The sequence below is a fragment of the Haemaphysalis longicornis genome, unplaced genomic scaffold (genome assembly GCF_048455015.1).
Source record: "Haemaphysalis longicornis isolate Haplotype H1 unplaced genomic scaffold, Haemaphysalis longicornis Haplotype H1 scaffold_6, whole genome shotgun sequence".
NCBI lineage: Eukaryota > Metazoa > Arthropoda > Arachnida > Ixodida > Ixodidae > Haemaphysalis > Haemaphysalis longicornis.
This window is the reverse complement of record NW_027526407.1, coordinates 41,398,830-41,418,813: the sequence shown is the minus strand read 5'-3', so window position 1 is coordinate 41,418,813 and position 19,984 is coordinate 41,398,830. Positions and strand designations below refer to the sequence as shown.

Below are 19,984 nucleotides of genomic sequence, written 5' to 3'. Positions count from 1 at the left end.
CTTGAAAAAAAGATGGAAATAGAAAACTAACATAGCTACACAGGTGTCGTTGTGTTGTATTTGCACGACTCGAGAAGTTTCAAGGCACTACAGAGTGATGCTGTAACATTCACGATGTTTCTTCGGATTTGCACTTCACTTGTCTCTGAAATTCCGCAAAAACCTTAATTACGATCGAAAAGTCTAAAGCATACCGGTGTAACTGTTTAGAGTGTGGTTAGGGTGTTGACGAACATAGCACTGAAAATTTCTCTCGCAATTTTGTGACTTCTGTACTTGCTGTTCTATTATTTCAGGCTTTCCAACGGACCTCGTGGCCGACGTATCTTGCGAGGATAAAGTTGTTATCATCTGGAAATACAAATGTTCTAATCCGGACAAATTTAAGCTTGCGCTCTGCCCCGACGCCGAAGCTCCGTGCCTAAACATGGAACTTGATGCCGTTGAGAGGAATCATACCGTCCACCTTCCAAGAGTGGACGGGAACTATACCATTTTTATTTCGGCCTTTGTAGATTCGTTTGCTGGACCTAAAATCGGCCTGCCAGCTATCAGGCGGTTTTCAACTTATCCCGAGGGTGAGTACGGATAAGTTCCGTGCATTCTTAGTACACAATAGGTGGATCCAAGACCGTATTGAGAACGCTTTTTCTTGGGCAGAATATCTCTTGCACATATATAAGCGACAGGACTGCAGTAATTTCCGATTGTGTTGATGTTGGGTATAGAGATAAGCTAAATATCGAAATTATAGCAACGGCTAATTTTGTAGTAGCCACGGGATTGTGCTAAGTCAACGGTACTCGGAAATATTGTGGGAACCAGTCGTGTCATCAATGTATATTTACTTTGACACCGTACAGGCGATAAAGAAGTAATATTTACTTCGTTTTCCTCCGATTATTTTGTGGAGATATACACACTTCTATGAGCCATAAATCCGGGATAGATGGCTAAGGCGTCGTCGTGAATTCGCGAAAAAGAAATTAGGCCATCGGGAATAATATCGGCCAGCCGGTGATCTTCAACGCCTATCTACATCTTGACAAACTTGCGTTTTGATTTCTTGCTTCCTCATAAAAATCAGCCATCGCGGCTTGGATTTAACCCACCGCTTCCTTGGCCTCAGCAGCACAACGCCTTGGCCACTGCCCTCCCGTCGGGGATATTGGCAAAATACAGCATGTGAGAAGATTAATTCGCATCTTTAAAATATTGTTCCATGACCACGAGATTTATCGTTAGCCTTCCAATTTTGAGCAATGTCGCAGTTTGTGGTCCATTTGGTGCATAAGCGCCCATAGAGTGTGGGGGGAGGGGGAGTGGCAAGGGGGTAACTAGCACCTTCCCACTCTCTCATAAAATTTCATGTCTTTTTTAGTTTGACCCCGCGCGCACTGCTAAAAAGCTTGTCAATTTGCCATGATCATGGATTCAAGAATCTAGAACAAGAGAATTGCGCAAGGACGCGGGTAGGCATCCCGGCCAGAGCGGCCGATTTTCTGAAGGAGGCGTAAAGAGAAAACGGCGGTGTTCGAGATTTCGGCTCACGTTAAAGATCCCGGGTGGTCAAAATTAAGCCCTCCACTGAGCCACGCCTCGTCGCCAGTGTAGCGTCGCCGCTGTAACCACATTATCAATCAAGAAGTATACAATTAGGCGCTTGCGGACTCTTTCACTGTGATGGGAAATGGGACTTGCACGAGTAAAGAAAACACGTCTAGGGTGAAGGCGGAAGAAGGACGTTAATTCAATAAAACAACCCTTGCGGTTGGGGCTCAGTGGCGAAAGGATCTATGCATGTGGAGCACTGCTCCTAAACAGTCCCCAAAATGTCAGTTGGCGGGTCTTCGGCGAGCGCAATGAAATTTAGTTACGCATGCGGAACAAGGAGTGGCTGTTCCGGCATGAAGCAGAAGATAAAGCGCGTTCTACATAATTCGATTTCCCCTGCGAATTCGTAGCTGCGGCGCTGCTAAATGCGCAAAGGGCTAAATGTTGGACCCGTGGAGCATCCCCCACGAACGCCTCCCGTGCCGCTTAGAGGGGCCCGACCTTAGGCCAATAGGAACACAGCTAGGTTAACGTCACGGCATCACCATCTGAATGCTTAGCAACCAGATGGCGTGGTGTTTTTATTATTAATCCAATTCCCAAGACCTCTTTTTTACAGGTCGCCCTTTTAAAAAAGTGCCATAACCGATCGAGTATGGCACTGAGGGTCTGCTGCCCAACACTTTTTTTTCAGCAGTTGTTGCTCTAGAACAAGACTTTACGGGTACACGTATGGTCTCCTTCGAACATGCGCACCATCTCATTCGAAAATTGAATGGCTCTAGGTGGCGGCACTTTACGATTCTCTTTTTATCTTATTTCTGTGCCTTATTTTACCATAGACTGCACATCCGGTTGGAAACACTGCCTGAGTTTTTGAATAAGCCAACGTGTAGTAAAAGTTGAACATTTAACATTTTTATTGCAGTTCCTGATATTAAAAGCTTCGACTTGACTGCGTTGAACTACTCGTCGATACAAGCGACCTGGACCGAAGAATGGGCACACCAGATACAATTCTTGGTCTGCACGACGCCTAAAAAATGCGATGAACATATAGTCTTGGGAAATCTTGGGCAACTCGCCTTCACTGGCCTCGCCCCCGACACTTCGTACACGATCTCCGCCCAGGCGCAAGTGACGCGTAATTCCAAGACGTGTCAAGGCACCGGACAAAGTCGTACTGCGCAGACGTACCCATTGCGTGAGTTGAACTCTAAATCTCAATGTAGATTTTAGAGTAATAGATCCAAACGAGAAATTTCATTTCATTCAAAATACCGCTAAAGGCCCTCATATGGAGGGTATTACATAGGGGGTGAGAAGTATTGGAAAATAACAATGCAAATAAAGCTACCAAACAGGTTATAGGCAAAAAAAAAGCAGGTACAAGTTCGTGGATGGCAAAAAATACAAATACATGTACAGAAAAAATACCAAGAACTCAGAAAACACATAAACACACCCAAGAAAACATTTAGGGAAGTTAAAATAATATGGTAGTGCTTATTAGTTCTTGAAATTTGATTGGATTGGTGATAGTTGCAATGTGAGATGGGGGCATTCCAATCAATAATTGTGCGAGGTATGAATGATTGCTAACAGCTGCAGTTGTGGCACTTTACATGCGTCCCTTTTAAGGCATCGTCACGTCAGGGGAAAATGGCTGCTGACAAAGAAAAGCAATTGGCAAGAAGTGAAGGGTTTTCGTACAGTTTATGAAACAGTGATAACCGTGATAGTTTACGCCGATTTGAAAGAATTGGTAAGGATGCACGAAGTTTAAGAACCGTGACGCTGATGTGACGTGAATAAACTAAAGAGATGAAACGAGCGGCACGAATTTGAAGGGATACAATTAGGTCAACTAGATATGCTTTGTTAGGGTCCCAAATGGCAGATGCCTATTCAATTTTAGGCCTGGCAAGAGTTTTTGATGTTGTGATGGGGTATGTTTCATTATGTGTATTAAATATCCCAATGAGTTGTTGGCGGATGCAAGAGTGATGTTGATGTGGTGATTCCATTTCAGGTCAGCGTGCAGGTTAAGGCTCAGATACTTGTAACTGTTAGTAAGCTCAACAGTTGTGTTATTTAAGGAATCAGAAGTTGAATGCGTGATGCGCTGTTTGAAAAAGACATAAGCTTAGTTTTGAAATTGTTCAGTGACATTAACCAAGTAGAGCACCACGTAGATATAGAGTTGAGATCAGTTTGGAGGGTTAGTTGGTCAGGGGCGCAAGTTATTGTGCGATGAATAACACACTCATCAGCAAAAAAGCCTGATTCTCGAAGGGACGCAATTAAGTAGGTCATTAATAAAAATAGAAACAGTAAAGTCCCAGGACGCTGCCTTAGGGGACACCAGAGTGGACAAGACCGAATGAACAATTAACGTTGTTTGTCGATGTGAATTGAATTTTTGATGGCAGGAAGTCGTTAAGCCATGCGATTACACGAGGAGGAATATTGAGTTGTGTAAGTTTGATTAGGGATCTGTAGTGTGGTACCCGGTCGAAGGCCTTAGAAAAATGTAGAAATATTGAGTCTGTTTGGAGGCCAGCGGCGACGTATGAGTGAAGGTCGTTAACGAATCCAGCAAGCTGTGTCTCACACGAGTATGCTTTTCTGAAGCCCTGTTGGTATTTAAAGATGATATTATGTTTTTTCAAATAGTTCATCTTTTGTGTGTGAATGATGTGTTCGAGAAGTTTATATATGGAGCTCCTTATTGATATAGGACTGTAGTTAAGCGGCGATAAAGAATTGCCGCATTTAAAAATAGCGATTACTTTTGCTATTCTCCAATCTTCGGTGATTATACTAGATGAAAGAGACTGTTAAAAACGGGCGTACAAGATGCGATGACTACCACCAAAAGCATTCTTGAGTATTTCGTTATTGAAACCGACGTGGTCCGATGCAGATTTTTAGTTTGTTTAGTAAAGATAAAATGAAGCAATAAATTCCGACATCCGTGACAGCCGGTGGTAAGAAAAGGGCATGGTTTTTGTTCAGTGACTTCCGGATAACGGCGTTTAAATGTACTTTCGCCGAGCAATCTGCGGGCCGGAAGTGAAGTAGGGAAAGAGAAATGGCGAAAGGTGATGAACGTGAACTCGAGCTTGGACACATTTTGCAGTGAAGCAGCTATACCTTGCGTCGCTTGGGTGTTTCCAGTCGCCTTGCGCTATAACGTGAAGCAAAGGAATAATTATATGGTGCTCTTGCTTGGTTGGACTAGTCAAGAAGGCAATGATTGTTTTCTTCTTCGGTGCGCAAGAATGGTCAAGAAGCTAATGGAAGCCATCAAAATAGTTAAGCCATGCACAACAGTGTCGGGAAACAAAAAGTCACTTTCACCAGCCATCGTCTTTGGCATTGGGAAATCAAGAGGTAATCCAAACGTTAATCTACTGGCACTTAAATAGGAAAGCGAAAATACCTACACGAAGGAACCAAATTGGATTTTGTGCCTGCGGCTGCTACGAACTTGATGATTCTAGCACGGAATCAGCATAAAATGCGCAAGAGATCGCGCTTGAAAGTGCAGAATAGTTGTGACTTGTCACTATTTTGTCTTGGAAGAAATATTGTACTCGGTAACCTGCATTTAGAAAAACCGCGATCCTCTTATAGCAGTACTTAACCTAAGAAAATCCATGAGTTGTGACACTTTCCCGGTTCACATTTTTGAGGTTGTAATAGCTTAGGTGCTATACACGTCTGTTGTAGGCCAAATTGATCTTCTAAACCCGGGTTTACCGTGTACTGACAGGTACTTAATGTGCTGGTCGGAGTTGTGGGTTATATGGCGCGACAGTGACGATTTCGAGATAAGCCGAAACCATGTTGTTATGGCAACAGGAGCCTGTCTTCCAAGTCGGGTCTGTATTGATTTGCTTCCCCACAGCTATAAAGGGTACACAAAGCTTATCAGCAGACGAACATTTCGGTCAACTGTAGTTTGGTTTGCTATAAATGAACTGGCAAAATATGAATTTATTTTAAACAGTGGCACATAGATGTAAATAGTTGCATTGTAATTGGACCTAGAACATCGTTTCAGACAGAACAGTACCAGAACCACCTAAATCTACTGTTGTGCGAGCTTGTTTTTTTCGGTCTCTGCCCAAGGGAATGGTAATTTACAGCTGAGTTTCTCGTTAAATAACCCTCAATTTCCGTTTTCTCCTTACAGCACCAGGTGCAGTCTCAAACCTAAAATATGAAATTGTGGACAGCGTTTTCCTCAACGCTACCTGGGACGCCCCGAACGACATCGATGTGGACGGCTACACTATAGAGTGCAGAGAAGTCGGGGGTGAATATTATGTGGCTAGAAACATGCTCGAGCTGAAGACATCTCTGGAAGTGATCGTGGGTTTGCGGCTGTTCGCAAAAACTTTCAGCTGCTCAGTGTTGGCTTTCATCAATTCCACCCATCACGAACGAGTTAATGGAACAAGGACCATGTTTGAAGTCTCAACACACCAACTAGGTGAGCCATCACCTCTACAGGACCAGTATGCTTCGGTTTACGCGCATGGTTCGTTCTATGATGTTGAATGTTTTTTAATCCATATTTTTTTCCTACGTAATGTGGACTCTCCGCTCTGCCCCAACGTTTATGACTCACAGGACGAAGACCTGGGGTGTGAAATTGAGTCGAGTAGCCGCTCCTGTGTTAAAGGTGTCTCATGATTTGACTTTTGCTACATGCGTGGTCTGCTATACAAAATCGGCGGCGACACATACGAGGGCAAAGCAACGTATGGTCGGGCAAGGTGGCACTCGTTCAAGGAGGTCATAACCTATTCAAACCGTGAACAGAAATTACACCCACGACATTCGCTGTCTTGTGTGTTTCCGCGGCCTGCGTGTCCTATTACCCAGCCCATACATAACATACCAAATTGACGTTGCTAATTAATAATGCCCTAGTGTACGAGACACCCGCCGCGGTGGCTCAGTGGCTAAGGCGTTGCGCTTCTGAGCACGAGGTCGCGGGTTCGATTCCCGGCCGCGGCGGCCGCTTTTCTGATGGAAGCGAAAAGCAAAAACGCCCGTGTGTGCGAGATTTCGGCGCACGTTAAAGATCCCCAGGTGGTCAAAATTAATCCGGTGCCCTCCACTACGGCGCGCCTCATCGCCTGCGTTGCGTCGGCGCGTTAAACCCTACAATCAATCAATAGTGTACGAGACATTAGCACGCATTCGGTAGCGCCAGCTCGACTTAGAACTAACGGCCGACTACGTCGGGCCTCGTATTTTAAGTTTACTTTAGAGGGAAACATAATTGGAATGGGCGTTATATTGCGTGTTCTGGGAACAACGAAAAAAAAATGCGTTTGCAGCCAGGTCGAATTGTTCGCCAGGGGGTCATACCTTAAGGACTGGCTGCGTGCGCTTTTCGGGGGTCACGTGGAAGAGCTGAAGCAGCCACAGGTAATACCATTGCAGGTCGTATGGTCCAACCGACCTATGCCTTCGTACGGTCAGTACACGATCGGGGGTAATGAAGCCCAGCCGCCGAGAGTGTCGACCCGCATTTTCTTTCATGTTTGGCAGGCATTTTAAAAGCAATCACTCTTATACTGAAGCGTGCGAGATGCTGGAAGATTTGGTTGATACTGGGCATAAAACGAACCAGGGAAAAAAAGAAGCATTACATGAGAAGCAGCAAAAACACGCAGCTGGGCATGTTTGTGCTGCATGGGGCATGTCTGTTTGTCCAGCGATGTGTTTGTGCTCCTTCTGGTTATGTCCTCCGTCTTTTTCGCTGGTTCTTTTTATGCACAATCTTCCACTGAAACATTGGGGGAAGTTATGTTCGGTCTGTGAGGGAAGACGTGTTTTCGGGGGAGCAAGTATGTGTTCATGTGTGTATGTGTAAGCATGTCCACAAATCGCCTTATGTCCTTAGGCATCCATAACACGATCCCTGAACTCCTTGATGCCCACCGGGCAGCCCAACTCGCCAGACTCTCCACCACACCCACGGGCCATTACATACTTCAAATCACAGGGCACACACCCCTCACAAAATTCACTACCCCCAACCTATTCCACGCAACATCCGAGCTCTCATCCGCATCAAACCGCTTCCCCGTCACATGCACACCATATTCCATGCCAGCCGCCGAGCAGCTCATGCAAATCATCATGCAACACTCCACCCCCCTACCAAACACACCCTGTACGTAGATGCAGCCTAATACCCACATAAACCGGCTATGCCGTCGGGGTTACCGCCCCTGACATCAACGTGCCGACACACACTGCCACCATCTCCACCTCACGTGCAACTACGGCGGAGGAAGCGGCCATTGCCCTTGCGCACTACCAGAGTACCACCACAATCACCGTCCTATCAGACTTGCAGCAAGCCATCCGGCACTTCGCCAAAGGCTTTATATCCCCCGTAGCCCTAAAAATGCTTCTCCAAAGCCCCCCGACCGACCCCGTGCAACTGGTGTGGACCCAGGCCCACACCGGCATAGGGGCTAACGAGGCAGAGAATTCACGCGCTCGAGCTCTTACTTCCCGGGCCGCTGTTTCTTCTACACCTATACACTTGCCTCCGGAGAACGAGACCTCCGAGTCTCCTCTCAGTTTCATAGAAATTACCCTTCATTACCGCCTCCTCCGTGTATTCTCCTACTCCACACCCACACCTATCCCCAGAGGGTGTCCACATGTGGCGGATACTACAGACGCACACGTTCCCTCATTGTACTCAACTAATACATACGCATTCGCATCAATTCCACACACCCCACTGCCCCAAGTGCGGTCAGCTGAATACTCTGTATAACTCTCTTTGCGAATGTCCTGCTGACCCATACTCTCCACTCCCCTCCTCATCCCACTAGGAGCAGGCCCTGGGTAGCTCCTAGGAGTCCAGCCAAGTGCTGGTCACCTCCCGAGCTCTGGCGGTCGCGGCGGACCTCTGGTCGTCCGCAACCTCCCCCCCCCTCGCTACACCCGTTTTTTTTTAAATAAAAGTTTGTTCTCTCTCTCTCTCTCTGTCCGAGAGAGTCTTCATGTGAGCGATCGAATGTCAACAGGTAACTGCTACGCTGGCATTGTTTTAAATCAAAAGAAATAAAGCAGCCTCGCAGAAGGTATTTGGCAGGAAAAAAACGGAATATATTACAAGCTTGTAAAATCTAACTCGAAGATGACCATACAATACTTCATGAATAGCGGAGTTGGCAGAAAAGAGTTAAAACGTATGTGTATCGTGCCGCCTTGCATGAAAAGAGCTTCGGGGATCCATATATATATGAACACTTGCATGCGTATGTTTTTATGTAGAATATATCTATAGGCGCATATATTGCCATCTTTTTCAGTGTCCGTATATGCGACGGCCAGTACATTCTTTCTCGCTTGGCGTTGGTACTTCCATTGTGAACATTGCTTGTGTTTCGCAAGAGCATGCATATTAAAGCCAGTGTTTGTGCTTAAAAACGGTAGGAATGTTTTTCCGAGTAGTAAAGAACCAAATATAGCTGTAAAACTACGAATTTTAAATGAAAGCAGTTGTTCTCGCACAAGCGACATTCAACGAAAACTTCGAAAGAAAATTACGAATAATGCAAACACTTTTTGGATTATTCAAAGCACCAGCAGGAAGAATTGAGGGTGTGATTAGTATTCGTGTTTCATATGCACTAATTGCATTTTCTAGTGCTCATATATTTCGTTTTCAGATCCACCCGAAGAACTGGATGTTATTGTGCTGTGCAAAAACCAATCTAACGTCACGTGGCACTATGAACTAAAAGGGTTAATTACAGGCTTTGGGGTTAAAATATGTTTCATGAATGGGTCTCATTCTGAAAAAAGGACGTTGCGAGAAGAGCAAGTTTCGTGTCGGCTGCAAGAATGCGGCATTCTGTACAAAAATTCAATCATGACATATGTAAAGAACAGCATGCAAACAGTCTACTCTCGGCCAACTACGGCGAAGTTCTTGTCGTTCCCAAAGCCTGAGTGCTCCAAGTAACGTTTGAGTTTGATGTAAGCAGCAAGGCACTGTCCGGGTGACAAGGCGGTGGTCGATATTCAAGAAATTTTGTTAGTGCTCGGGTTACTTTGATCAGATCTTGCTTTACTGCCGTCCTCGTGGAACATGTGTGCTGAGCCTGCCTCAGAAAGGTCATTTGTTAAAAAAAGCGGTTGTGCTCATTGTTTGTGCCAAATTATGATTCCTTAAAAGCATATCACATCACGTCAAGCGTAATCTATTTTAGTGATTTACATTCTTGTAGTCTGTCACACTCGGCGTAATAGAATAAAAACATTTTGCAATGCATTGTGACGCAATTTAACACAAGCAAATTTTAAAAACAGGTAAAATAATAGAGGCACTCACTGTAACGTTTGACTGACAAACATGGCGACGATGAACATTTGGCTGGGCCTTGCCAAGACGAAAGACCCCCGGCCGTTTATTTGCTGCGCTTAAGTAGCCGTGTTCACAGCGGGGAAGGGGGAAAGAAAGGCAAGGAAGGAAAGTAAAGCAGACTGAAGGGGGGAGAGGAGGGCGAGGCGATATCGCCTAGGGCGAATGCCGATAGCAGATAGTCCGGTCTGTTACATCTTCTCTTCACACATTTTCAAAACACTGATTTGTTTTGCACTCGTTTACTTGATGGAAGGATGGCCCGTAGTGAAGGCGCTTCGGTTCGCTGCGCTGGCGTCCTGACCGGCGCAGTCCAGCCAGTGGGCTTCCTGGAGTCTCTGGTGAAGTGGTGGCGTTAGAATCACCACCTGGATGAGCTGGTTCCGCCTGGTGACTGCCTGGTGGGTTTCCCGGCGTGATGTTGCCTCGATGTCTGTCAGTGCACTCCGTCGAGGGCCTCGCGTCGGGGTGCGGGTTACCGTCACCGACGTGGCTGACCTCGCCGTCGAAGTTTTCGTCCGTTCGCAGCAAGTGCTGTCGGTTGCGTCTGAGGAGGCCATGGTCTTCTGTTCTCACCACGTATGATCGTGGTGCAGTCTCTGTTACCACTTTCGCTCGGCGTGACCAGCTTCAGTGTTTGATCTGGACCACGTTTCCGGCTTCCAAGGGTGTTAGTGGCCTGCCTAGGGAAGATTGACTCTGTTTCAATACGGGGATCCCTCCGTCGACATTGTATTCAGGAAGTGTGGCGTGCAGGCGTCGACCTTGCAGTAGTTCTCCGGGTGATGGACCGCTGTCAAGGGGAGAAGATCGATAAGCCAACAGACCCAGCCATACATCACCACGAGACTCGTGGGTTTTCTTTAGAATACGCTTCACGATCTGCACCCCCTTTTCAGCTAAGCCATTTGACCATGGGAACTCGGGACTTGACGTGATATGTTCGAAGTCATACCGGTGTACGAACGACGCGAACTCTCGCGATGCAAATTGAGGCCCGTGGTCGGTGCAAACTTGACTGAGAATGCCGTATCTAGAGAAGATAGCAGATATCTTGTCGATTACTTCCACCGCCGTGGTACCTCTTAGCTTCTCGACGTCTGGAAAGTTAGAATGGGCATCAAACACAACAACGTAGTGATCTCCAGCGAATGTAAATAGGTCTATTCCTACGCGATGCCACGGTCGGTCGGGCGTTGGCTGTAGCAGGAGGGGTTCACTCGGTTGGCTGTATGCGTACTTTCGACATACGCTGCAAGTTCGCGCTCGTTGTTCAATGTCACGGCTCATTCCCGGCCAGAAAACCAATCTACGAGCTCTAGCCTTACACTTGTTCATACCCAAGTGGCCTTCGTGAATTCGCTCAAGAATTTCCGCACGCATCGATTTAGGCACAACCACTTTGCAACCCTTGAGCATCACTCTATTGACCACTGATAGCTCTTCCGCACACGGCTTCAGTACGCCGTCTATTGCCATGCCACCTTCCATTTGCTTCATAGTGCGGCTGAGAAGCGGATCTTCAAGGGTTTCCTTTTGTAGTCGCAACATAGTCGCTTTGCTTATGATGCTGGAGACTACTTGCGTTGTGTGAACGTCCACGTCCTCAACTTGGTCGTTTCCGCCAGTTGGTAGTGCGGCCCGGGACAGCATGTCTGCGAGTAACAGGTCCTTCCCAGGTACAAACTGCAATAAAAAATCAAATTTCATCAGACGGATGAAAGACCGTTGCAGTCTGGGTGGCATATCTCCAATGTTCTTTTGGGCAATCGCAATTAATGGCCGGTGATCAGTTTCAACCGTAATCTTTCGTTCATATACGTACTGATGAAATTTTTCACAAGCGAAAACGATTGCAAGTGTTTCCTTTTCTATCTGGGCGTATCGTTCTTCACTCGGCGTCAGCGCCCTTGAAGCGTAGGTCACTGGGCGCCAGTCATCCCCGTGTCTTTGCAATAAGGCAGCACCGATACCCATTCCCGAGGCGTCCGCAGTTATCTTTGTGTTTCTTTTTTCATCAAAAAGCGCCAGCAACGGAGGATTTGTAAGCGCTGCGCAGATCTGGTCCCATTCTCGCTCATGGGCTGTTGTCCACTCAAACACCGAGGCTTCTTTCACTAGGCTTCGAAGCAACGCTGTTTTGTCGCTCAATGCTGGCAGGTATTTCCGAAAGTAGTTCACAACACCGAGCAGTCTACGCACACCCTGTTTATCTTTTGGAACTGGAATGGCACGGACGCTTTCGATTAAATCGGGACTAGGACGAATTCCGTCTCTTCCTATAACATCGCCAAGGAATGCAACTTGTGTGGTGCAGAACACACACTTAGCTGGATTAAATGTTAGCCCTTCCTCCTGTGCCCGTCTTAGCACCGCAGTGACGCGTTCGTCATGTTCTTACTTTGAGTCGCCAGATATTAAAACGTCGTCTACGTAGACGCGCACTCCCGTCAGCCCTTCGAACATCTCTGTTAACGTCTTTTGGAACACCTCGCTGGCCGAGGAAATTCCGAAAGGAAGACGCAAAAAACGGTACCGCCCAAATGGTGTCGCAAAAGTGCATATTCGTGACGTCGCCTCGTCTAAAGGAATCTGATGAAAGCCGGCATTGGCGTCGAGCCGGGAGAAGGATTTTGCTCCAGCCAGCTCGCTCTCTATGTCCTCTCGAGAAGGCATAGGATAGTGCTCCCGCTTGATGCTCCTGTTCACTGCTCTCGGGCCCATGCAAATGCGAAGCGTGCCATCCTTTTTGTGCACAACCAGGGGGCTTACACAATCGGTTGGTTCATCCACCTTGACGATGATTGAGGCGTTTTCCATTCTTTCAAGTTCTTGTCGCAGGCGCCCTTTCAACGCTATGGGTACTCTGCGGGCAGGCTGGAAGACTGGAACGGCATCCTCTCGTAGCACCATTTTGTAGGGTCGCTTGACGCAGCCTGTCCCGCTGAAGAGGTCAGGAAAGGCAAGCTGGAATTGTGCTCGCTCATCGCCTACATTCACAGCGTCCGTCGTCATCGGTATCAGACCAAACTGTTGGCACGCCTGTAAGCCAAGGATGGCTTGGCGCCCCTTTTTCACAATAAAAAACGAGACGGAATGCTGCGCTCCACTGATCTCGAGATCTTCGGTCGCCACGCTAACGTGCATGATTGCGCTGCCGTTGTATGCGGCGAGGACGGCTGCGCTCCTTCGCGGAGTGCTTGCGTTGGCGATTCGGTTGAACAGAGTTAGGGGCAGCAAATTTGCCTGAGACCCGGTGTCTACCTTGAATTGTATCTCCTGACCGGCTATTTTGCCGCGAACCATCCAATCCGCTCCTACGGCTCCGGTGACGCCGCAAACGCTGATGCCCAAGATGTCAAAGTTTTCGTCGCTTTCTTCCGACTTGTGCACCTCGTTTATCCTGCGAGCATTGTTGCAGCATGCAGCGAAGTGATTTCGTTTCTTGCATGCATAACACGTTTTTCCGTATGCCGGGCACCGCTCGGGGGCATGTACCTTGTTACAATTTCAACACCGAGTCCCATTCGCAAACTTCATGCGGTTTGTCCGGCGTGTGAAGTCAACGTGCAGGCTTTCCTTTGACCATGCTGCGCTCTGAAGGGCAGAAATCTCAGCGGCTTTGCAAATTTCTTCTGCTTTCTGCAAGTTTAAGTCTTTGTCACTTAGCAACTTTTCTCGAAGTTTTGCATTATTTGTCCCAAAAACCACTTGGTCCCTGATCATAGACTCTTCAAGTGAGCCAAAGTTGCACAGCTTTGCTTGCTTTTTTAAGTCCCGTAGGAACCGCTCAAAAGGCTCGGCCTCTTCCTGTGTTCGCAGTCGAAAAATGTGCCTTTCGTAGACTTCATTACCCTGGTCGACACAATAGTCTTCAAACTTCCGCACTAACTTGTCATAATCTTCTCTGCTCTCATCTGCGGCAAACGAGAAGTTGTTGTAGACAACGAGCGCCTCGTCCCCCGCGGTGCTCAGAAGAATCGCTGCTTTTACGGCCGATGGGCGGGGATTCTCCGGTTCCGTAGCGGTGATGAACAGCTGCAGCTTCTGCTTGAATACCAGCCAGTTTTTCCTGATGTTACCGGAGAGTTGCAGCGCTTCCGGGGGCTTGACGACGTCCATCTCGAAGGTCAGGACCACTTCTGACACCATGTAACGTTTGACTGACAAACAAGGCGACGATGAACATTTGGCTGGGCCTTGCCAAGACGAAAGACCCCCGGCCGTTTATTTGCTGCGCTTAAGTAGCCGTGTTCACAGCGGGGAAGGGGGAAAGAAAGGCAAGGAAGGAAAGTAAAGCAGACTGAAGGGGGGAAAGGAGGGCGAGGCGATGCGATATCGCCTAGGGCGAATGCCGATAGCAGATAGTCCGGTCTGTTACACTCACCAGGTTATCTTACGTATTGTTTTGTGTTGTATTTACAAGTTCTTCAGTCGGTAGTGCAGGTGTTTTTAAGTGTGCGATTTATATTTTCGGATTACCCGTTCTTTTTCTGTGCGAGTGCATCAAGCTAAAAATGCAATCACTGCACTGGAATGTTATCCATAATCCACGTTATGCAGAAATAAAATAATGACGATCTGTATCAGACAAGCAAGCACCCGAAATTTTTGTCGGTCAATAGTTTCTCAAAACGTGTCCGGGCACCGAAATGGCGTAGACTCACATTGCTTTAAAATGCGGGATTATATACGATTTCAACACTTCCGATTCAATTACCTGAGAGCAAGAAAAGAGACTTGGAACTCGAAATCTGGTAGTATTTTTTATTCGTTTTGTAATCCACACCAACTGATAAACCAATCAATTAATCGATAATTGCCTGCCAATTAACTTGGTTAAAATTTTTAATCGGAGCTCAGCCCTACCATTTATCCATCTGTACATATATCTGTCCATGCATCCATCCAAAACCGTCCGTCCGTCCATCTTCCTACCCAAATTTCTTTGTGAGGCTTTAGCTCCTAGAAATGTTCATTTTTGCCCATCTATGAATATTAAAGCATCACAACTATTTCCTAACCCTTTAGCTGAAACGCGGAGGGAGAAAACCAAAACCGCAAAAAAAGTTCACATCTTACTAACATAAAAGGATACACGACGACCCAAGCATGGGACCATTTTTACCTAGATTGGCGCTAGGACCATTTTTTTTCTGGGACAATTTTTTTCCGGGCCCATTTTCTCCGGAACCATTTTTTCCGGTACCATTTTTTCCGGGACCATTTTTTCTGTTTCCGCCGAAAGCGCATGTAGTCGAATACAAGAAGCTCTGACCTCTCTCCTTCGGGAAATATCGACAGTTAAAGGTGCGCTCACGCCACGTCTGTACAACGCGAATGTCGGTTTAGCCCACATCGAGACACGCACACAATAATGGGGACCCCGACATTTTGGTGCGGACATTTCGGTGCGCGGGATGTCCCAGGCATTCTTCTAACCATTTGCTTTAATAATGTGATTTCATCAGACGATATGATTTTACGTTCGAGAATTGTGCTTGGGCCTCACTGCGCGGGAACGAACGCTCAACTGAGGTGGAGCATCAGCGCGTAAAACCACATTTCGAAAATAGATATTAAAAAATAAACCTTAATTTACTTCACTTCAAATTTTAATACTCTAATTCAAGTGTTACCGAAGCGCTTTTATTTCGCTTGACCCAACTCTGCAAGCCGCTGCTGCTTTTATTCTATTCCTATTTCCTGCCCTTCCCCGTCAAACCACCGCAAGAAAAGAAGAAAGGAAATGAAACGAGGGGAAATGAAATGAGAGCGCGTTTGCATTTCTTTTTCACTATTTTCGCTCTCAATCTCGTCGTCGTTGTATTCGGTGTCTGTTCTACTTAAAAACTAACCGACGATCGCACTTTCAGGGGCGTCGCTAAAGGGGTGGGAGTAAGAAAGGCTGGGCACCGCCGGGTACCAGCCTCTTTGTTAGAGCGGGGTGTCACTTCTGCTTCTACAATGGGTAAACTGGACGTCGAAAACTTGAACACGACTGTCGCAGCTCTCGGCAAAACAGCCTATTCATTTTTTATTATAATGGAAGAAAGCCAGGAATGTCTGAGGTGATCATGATAGCCGACTTGAAGAGTTAATTGCCGATGGGGCGACTGAAGAAGAACAAAAAGCAATTTTCGGATAGGGGTGCCGTCGATATGACTGCGACGGGTGGAAGGTGTAGCCAAAAAGCTTGTTCCTGGAATTGGGGAGGCAGGCGCCAACAATACTGGTCATTGTGTCCTCAGCGGCTTTTCGGGGGGCTTTTTGTTGCGCATTAGAGAGGCTGTTAGAGGTCATGGTGAACGTATAGCTTTTTGTTGCATCAATGCGGTGACACTGCCGAGACCTCCACCTATAGGGCTGTGAGAATTTCAGGGGAAACCAAAAATAATGACTGCAAAAGAAACCTGGGGAAAATTTATGTGCAGCTTTCCCGCTCATGGCAGTCCGTTCAACAGCGATTAATCTGTAGTTATTTAGCGTAATGTAAACTTCTTTCGCGCTGCTAATATTGGGTGTGAAAACTTGCTTTGCGCACAGTTTCAAGTCTTGCACGTTTTGCGGCTAGGTTTCTGAGCCATAGAAACTATCCCACAGAAATGCATGGGGAGTAAAATTTGATCGTGAATTACATATAAACTATTGAGAATCCTGAGACGTTCTTCTAGTGTTTCTATCTTCCCGTTGAAGTCTTGCTTTGTGCCAAATATCACTTTCCTGAAGTAATTTTCCTAGGTTCCTGCGAGGTTAGAATTTTGAACGGGAAAGCTGGCTATGCGGAAATTCGAAGATGAGGCGGCGGGAGGCTGCTGTGGCGAAGAATTAAAAATGACATGAAAGTAAGCATGTAACCATAAAAGGAAGGTTGGTTTGCCTGAGCATGTGAATGAATGGTATTTGTACGCACAACCCATATGCGCTTTATCAACATTGCGGAGATATACAAGCTGCAGCAGTTTTCAAAAAGGCCAGTTCTTCCTCCAGGACCATATCCTAGACATGTCCGTAAAAAAAGGTGAAGACAACAGTGTTGCAAACTCATTTTAACGTGATAGCGCAGCCTAGAGCTAACGTTTCATAAGGTTTTCTGCATTTTGGGGGGCAACCGATGGGTTGTAAACTTTTGGACAGTGAGATTGTGCATTTCATTTTAGAAAAATTACACAAAAGATGCGTCAGATCATCGTAAAGACCGGGTAATGGGCTTAGCTGATTTGCATGCCGCAAACAAGGGCGAGTATAAATTAAAGTCTTGCCGTAAGTTAAAAAAAACACGTGCAAAAGAATTCAATCAGTTGGCTGGGGGGTTGTGGTTTGCGACGGGAAAATGAAAGGAAATTCACTGGGGATATTTTGAGCTCGGCAGGGAGCTCACCTGCATACAACCCAGTGCAGGGGAAGGGAAGTAGAGCGGGAGTGATAGGATAAAGTAGAAATAGAGAGAGAGGGAGAGAAAGGTATAAAGAGAGCTGTCAGTCCTAGAACGCTGTCAGTCCGGGCACACCAGTCAATCACTGCACTCCGGGCTACAGCCGCTGCGTGAGGCCGGTCGTCTCCAGGAAGTGAAGCAGATAAGTGAACACTTCCCGTTGGGTTGCCGCAGGTCCCTTCGGGAACAGAAGGTCCTCCATGTCGGCGCTGGGATGGCCTCGACGCTGGAGCGCTCGGTGGAGCTCTGCTCTCGTTGGCTGTATAACAGGTATTGCCTGAATGAGGGAATAAACAAAAATGTACAAATGTTCAATTTCTAAGCATACCTGCAAAATTATGACATTTCATCAATCTAACAATGGAATCACTGGGCTAAAATGGGGTCCATAAACCACGTTAAGCGGAAATAAAATAATGACTAGCTGTTTCAACCAAACAAGGACCCGTATATTCAGTCGCCGAAAGTTTTCACACCGAAAGGTCCATGCTCCAAAATGTTTGTGCGCCAAAATGTCCGCACAGAAACGTCCTGCACCGAAACGTCCTGCACCGAAATGGCCAGCACCAAAATGTGCTAGACCCACACTGCTTGAAAATGCGGGATTGTACAGGATTTCAACGCCTCCATGTGATTACCTGAAATCAAGAAAAGAAACCTCGAACTCAAAATCTAGTATTATTTTTTATTCGTTTTGCAATCTACACCAACTGATAAACCAATCAATTAATCGATAATTGTCTTCCTATTAACTTGATTAAAATATTAATAGAAGCTCATCCCTACCATCCATCCATCCATCTGTACGTACATACATCCGTCCATCCATCCATCCATAAAACCGTTCGTCCTTCGGTCCTTCGGTCTGTCTCTCTACCCAATTTTCTTTGTTAGACTTCAGTTTCCAGAAGCGTTCATTTCTTGCCCATATGTGAATATTAAAGCATCCCATCTATTTCCTAACTCTTTAGCTGAAGCGCGAAGGGCCAAAACCAGAACTGCAAAAAAACTTCACATCTTACTAACTTAAATGGGAACACGTCGACCCCAGCATGGGACCATTTTTTCGTAGATTGGCACCGGGAGCATTTTTTCCAGGACCATTTTTTTTCGTTTTCGAGCTAAGCCAGGCACAGATGCTTTCGTATTCAGTGTTTCACAACATGGGCTTAGGTTTCCTGCTACCTGCTCAATTTGTTGCACAACTGATAGAAAACAGTTGGTTACGCTATTTTTGCTGCGCTCTGAATAACTAGGTCGTTCTTTCCACGAACTCAGTAGTTTTACTGTAGAAAAAACGTGGTTGCAAAGCCACCGGAAACGGCGGATGTTTATTTGGAATAAGCATGCGTAACGCAAACTTACAATGTGAGGACCAGTTCTTCAATTGTATGAAACTTAAATTTGTTAGTTCAAATGTGTTTTGTGTTTTGCTATTTTAAATGAAGCTAAAGCTTCATTGTTATTAGCTATTTGAAATGAAGCTAAAGCTGCAGCGGGTGCTTTAGCTTCTGGTGCTATGTTGGTGCTTCACCTGCAGATAACTTAAATAATTCAAAACCTTCCTCTTGTTCTCAAAGGTTAATAGACTAAAACTGGCGCTCAAGCGACCTAAAGTTGTTCGAAACAATTCTCGCAATAAAATAACTAAACTACAACAGCCCGTCTCAAGGCGTGTGTGTTGGGAGTACTACAAACTGTCTAGTAAAAATGGCGTTTTGTTTGTTTCAGGGACCGAAGACAGCTTACAACCGCTGAAGGACACTGAAACTGAGAGTGATATTACGCGAACGTGGCAAGAGATCCTGCCAGCAGTAACGAAGCTCTCTAACAAGCTACGTTCGTGGCTCGCATGTGATATTTGTAAGCCACACTTTATAATTATGTAAGTATGAAAACGCGCGAATAAATTGCATATGATTTTTATAACCTCATTTGTTGATTCTTTGTTCATAGTATAAAATTTGCGGGAGAACTGTGACCAGATCTTTCTCGTAGGGACCTTTCTTGTCGAAGGGTCATGAAATCGAGGGATTGCGAATGCGTTGATTTTTTGTTCGAAACCTTACGATGGCTCGTAATTATTTTGATCATGTGAGAAGCGGAACCACCACTAAAGTCATGGATATCACGATTGCCTTTATTTAGTGGTATTCTGTACTTGTAATTTACCTCGAACGCTTCCTTGGTACAAAAAGATTCCCGTACATGAAGTATGGTAGGAAACGCACCCTTCCGGTTAACTTTTAGGAAGTGCACATCGATGACCCAGACGCTTCCAGGTAAAGGGCGCTTGCTTTGTACGGTCACTTTGTACAAGGCTTTACATAGCTTTGTACATCAGTCGTTTGTTAAAGGCTGCTAAGTCTGCAAGAGCCATAAAAATATTTCGAGTGGCATGAACCGTTCCACACTACCTCTATCAAACCTTCGCCAGCTCATTTGGTTTCCCAACTTTTTAAACCTTAGTGATTTTGAAATGGCCGTAAAATGTGATTACAAGAGTGTTTTTGAGTCGACAGTGACAGAATTCCTTTGAGTGGTGAGTTGTATCGGTTTTTTTCCAAAGCACGGGGGTGACA

At 46.1% G+C, this 19,984-nt stretch overlaps 1 protein-coding gene across 2 annotated transcripts in view; it reads left to right on the top strand.

The window, feature by feature from the left end:
• The window catches only part of LOC144142512 (fibronectin-like), a 64,856-nt gene extending 45,526 nt beyond the window's left edge, over positions 1-19,330 (top strand). The window contains exons 14-17 of one of the 2 annotated variants that reach the window (XM_077674074.1): positions 516-578; positions 2,483-2,758; positions 5,756-6,055; positions 19,134-19,330. In XM_077674074.1, coding sequence (XP_077530200.1) covers positions 516-578; positions 2,483-2,758; positions 5,756-6,055; positions 19,134-19,291 — 797 coding nt within the window. In that variant the 3' untranslated portion in view covers positions 19,292-19,330. Of the gene's footprint in view, positions 1-296; positions 579-2,482; positions 2,759-5,755; positions 6,056-19,133 lie in introns of both variants that reach the window. The other variant, XM_077674073.1, reaches the window with a different exon arrangement.
• Positions 19,331-19,984: the final 654 nt, after the last annotated feature.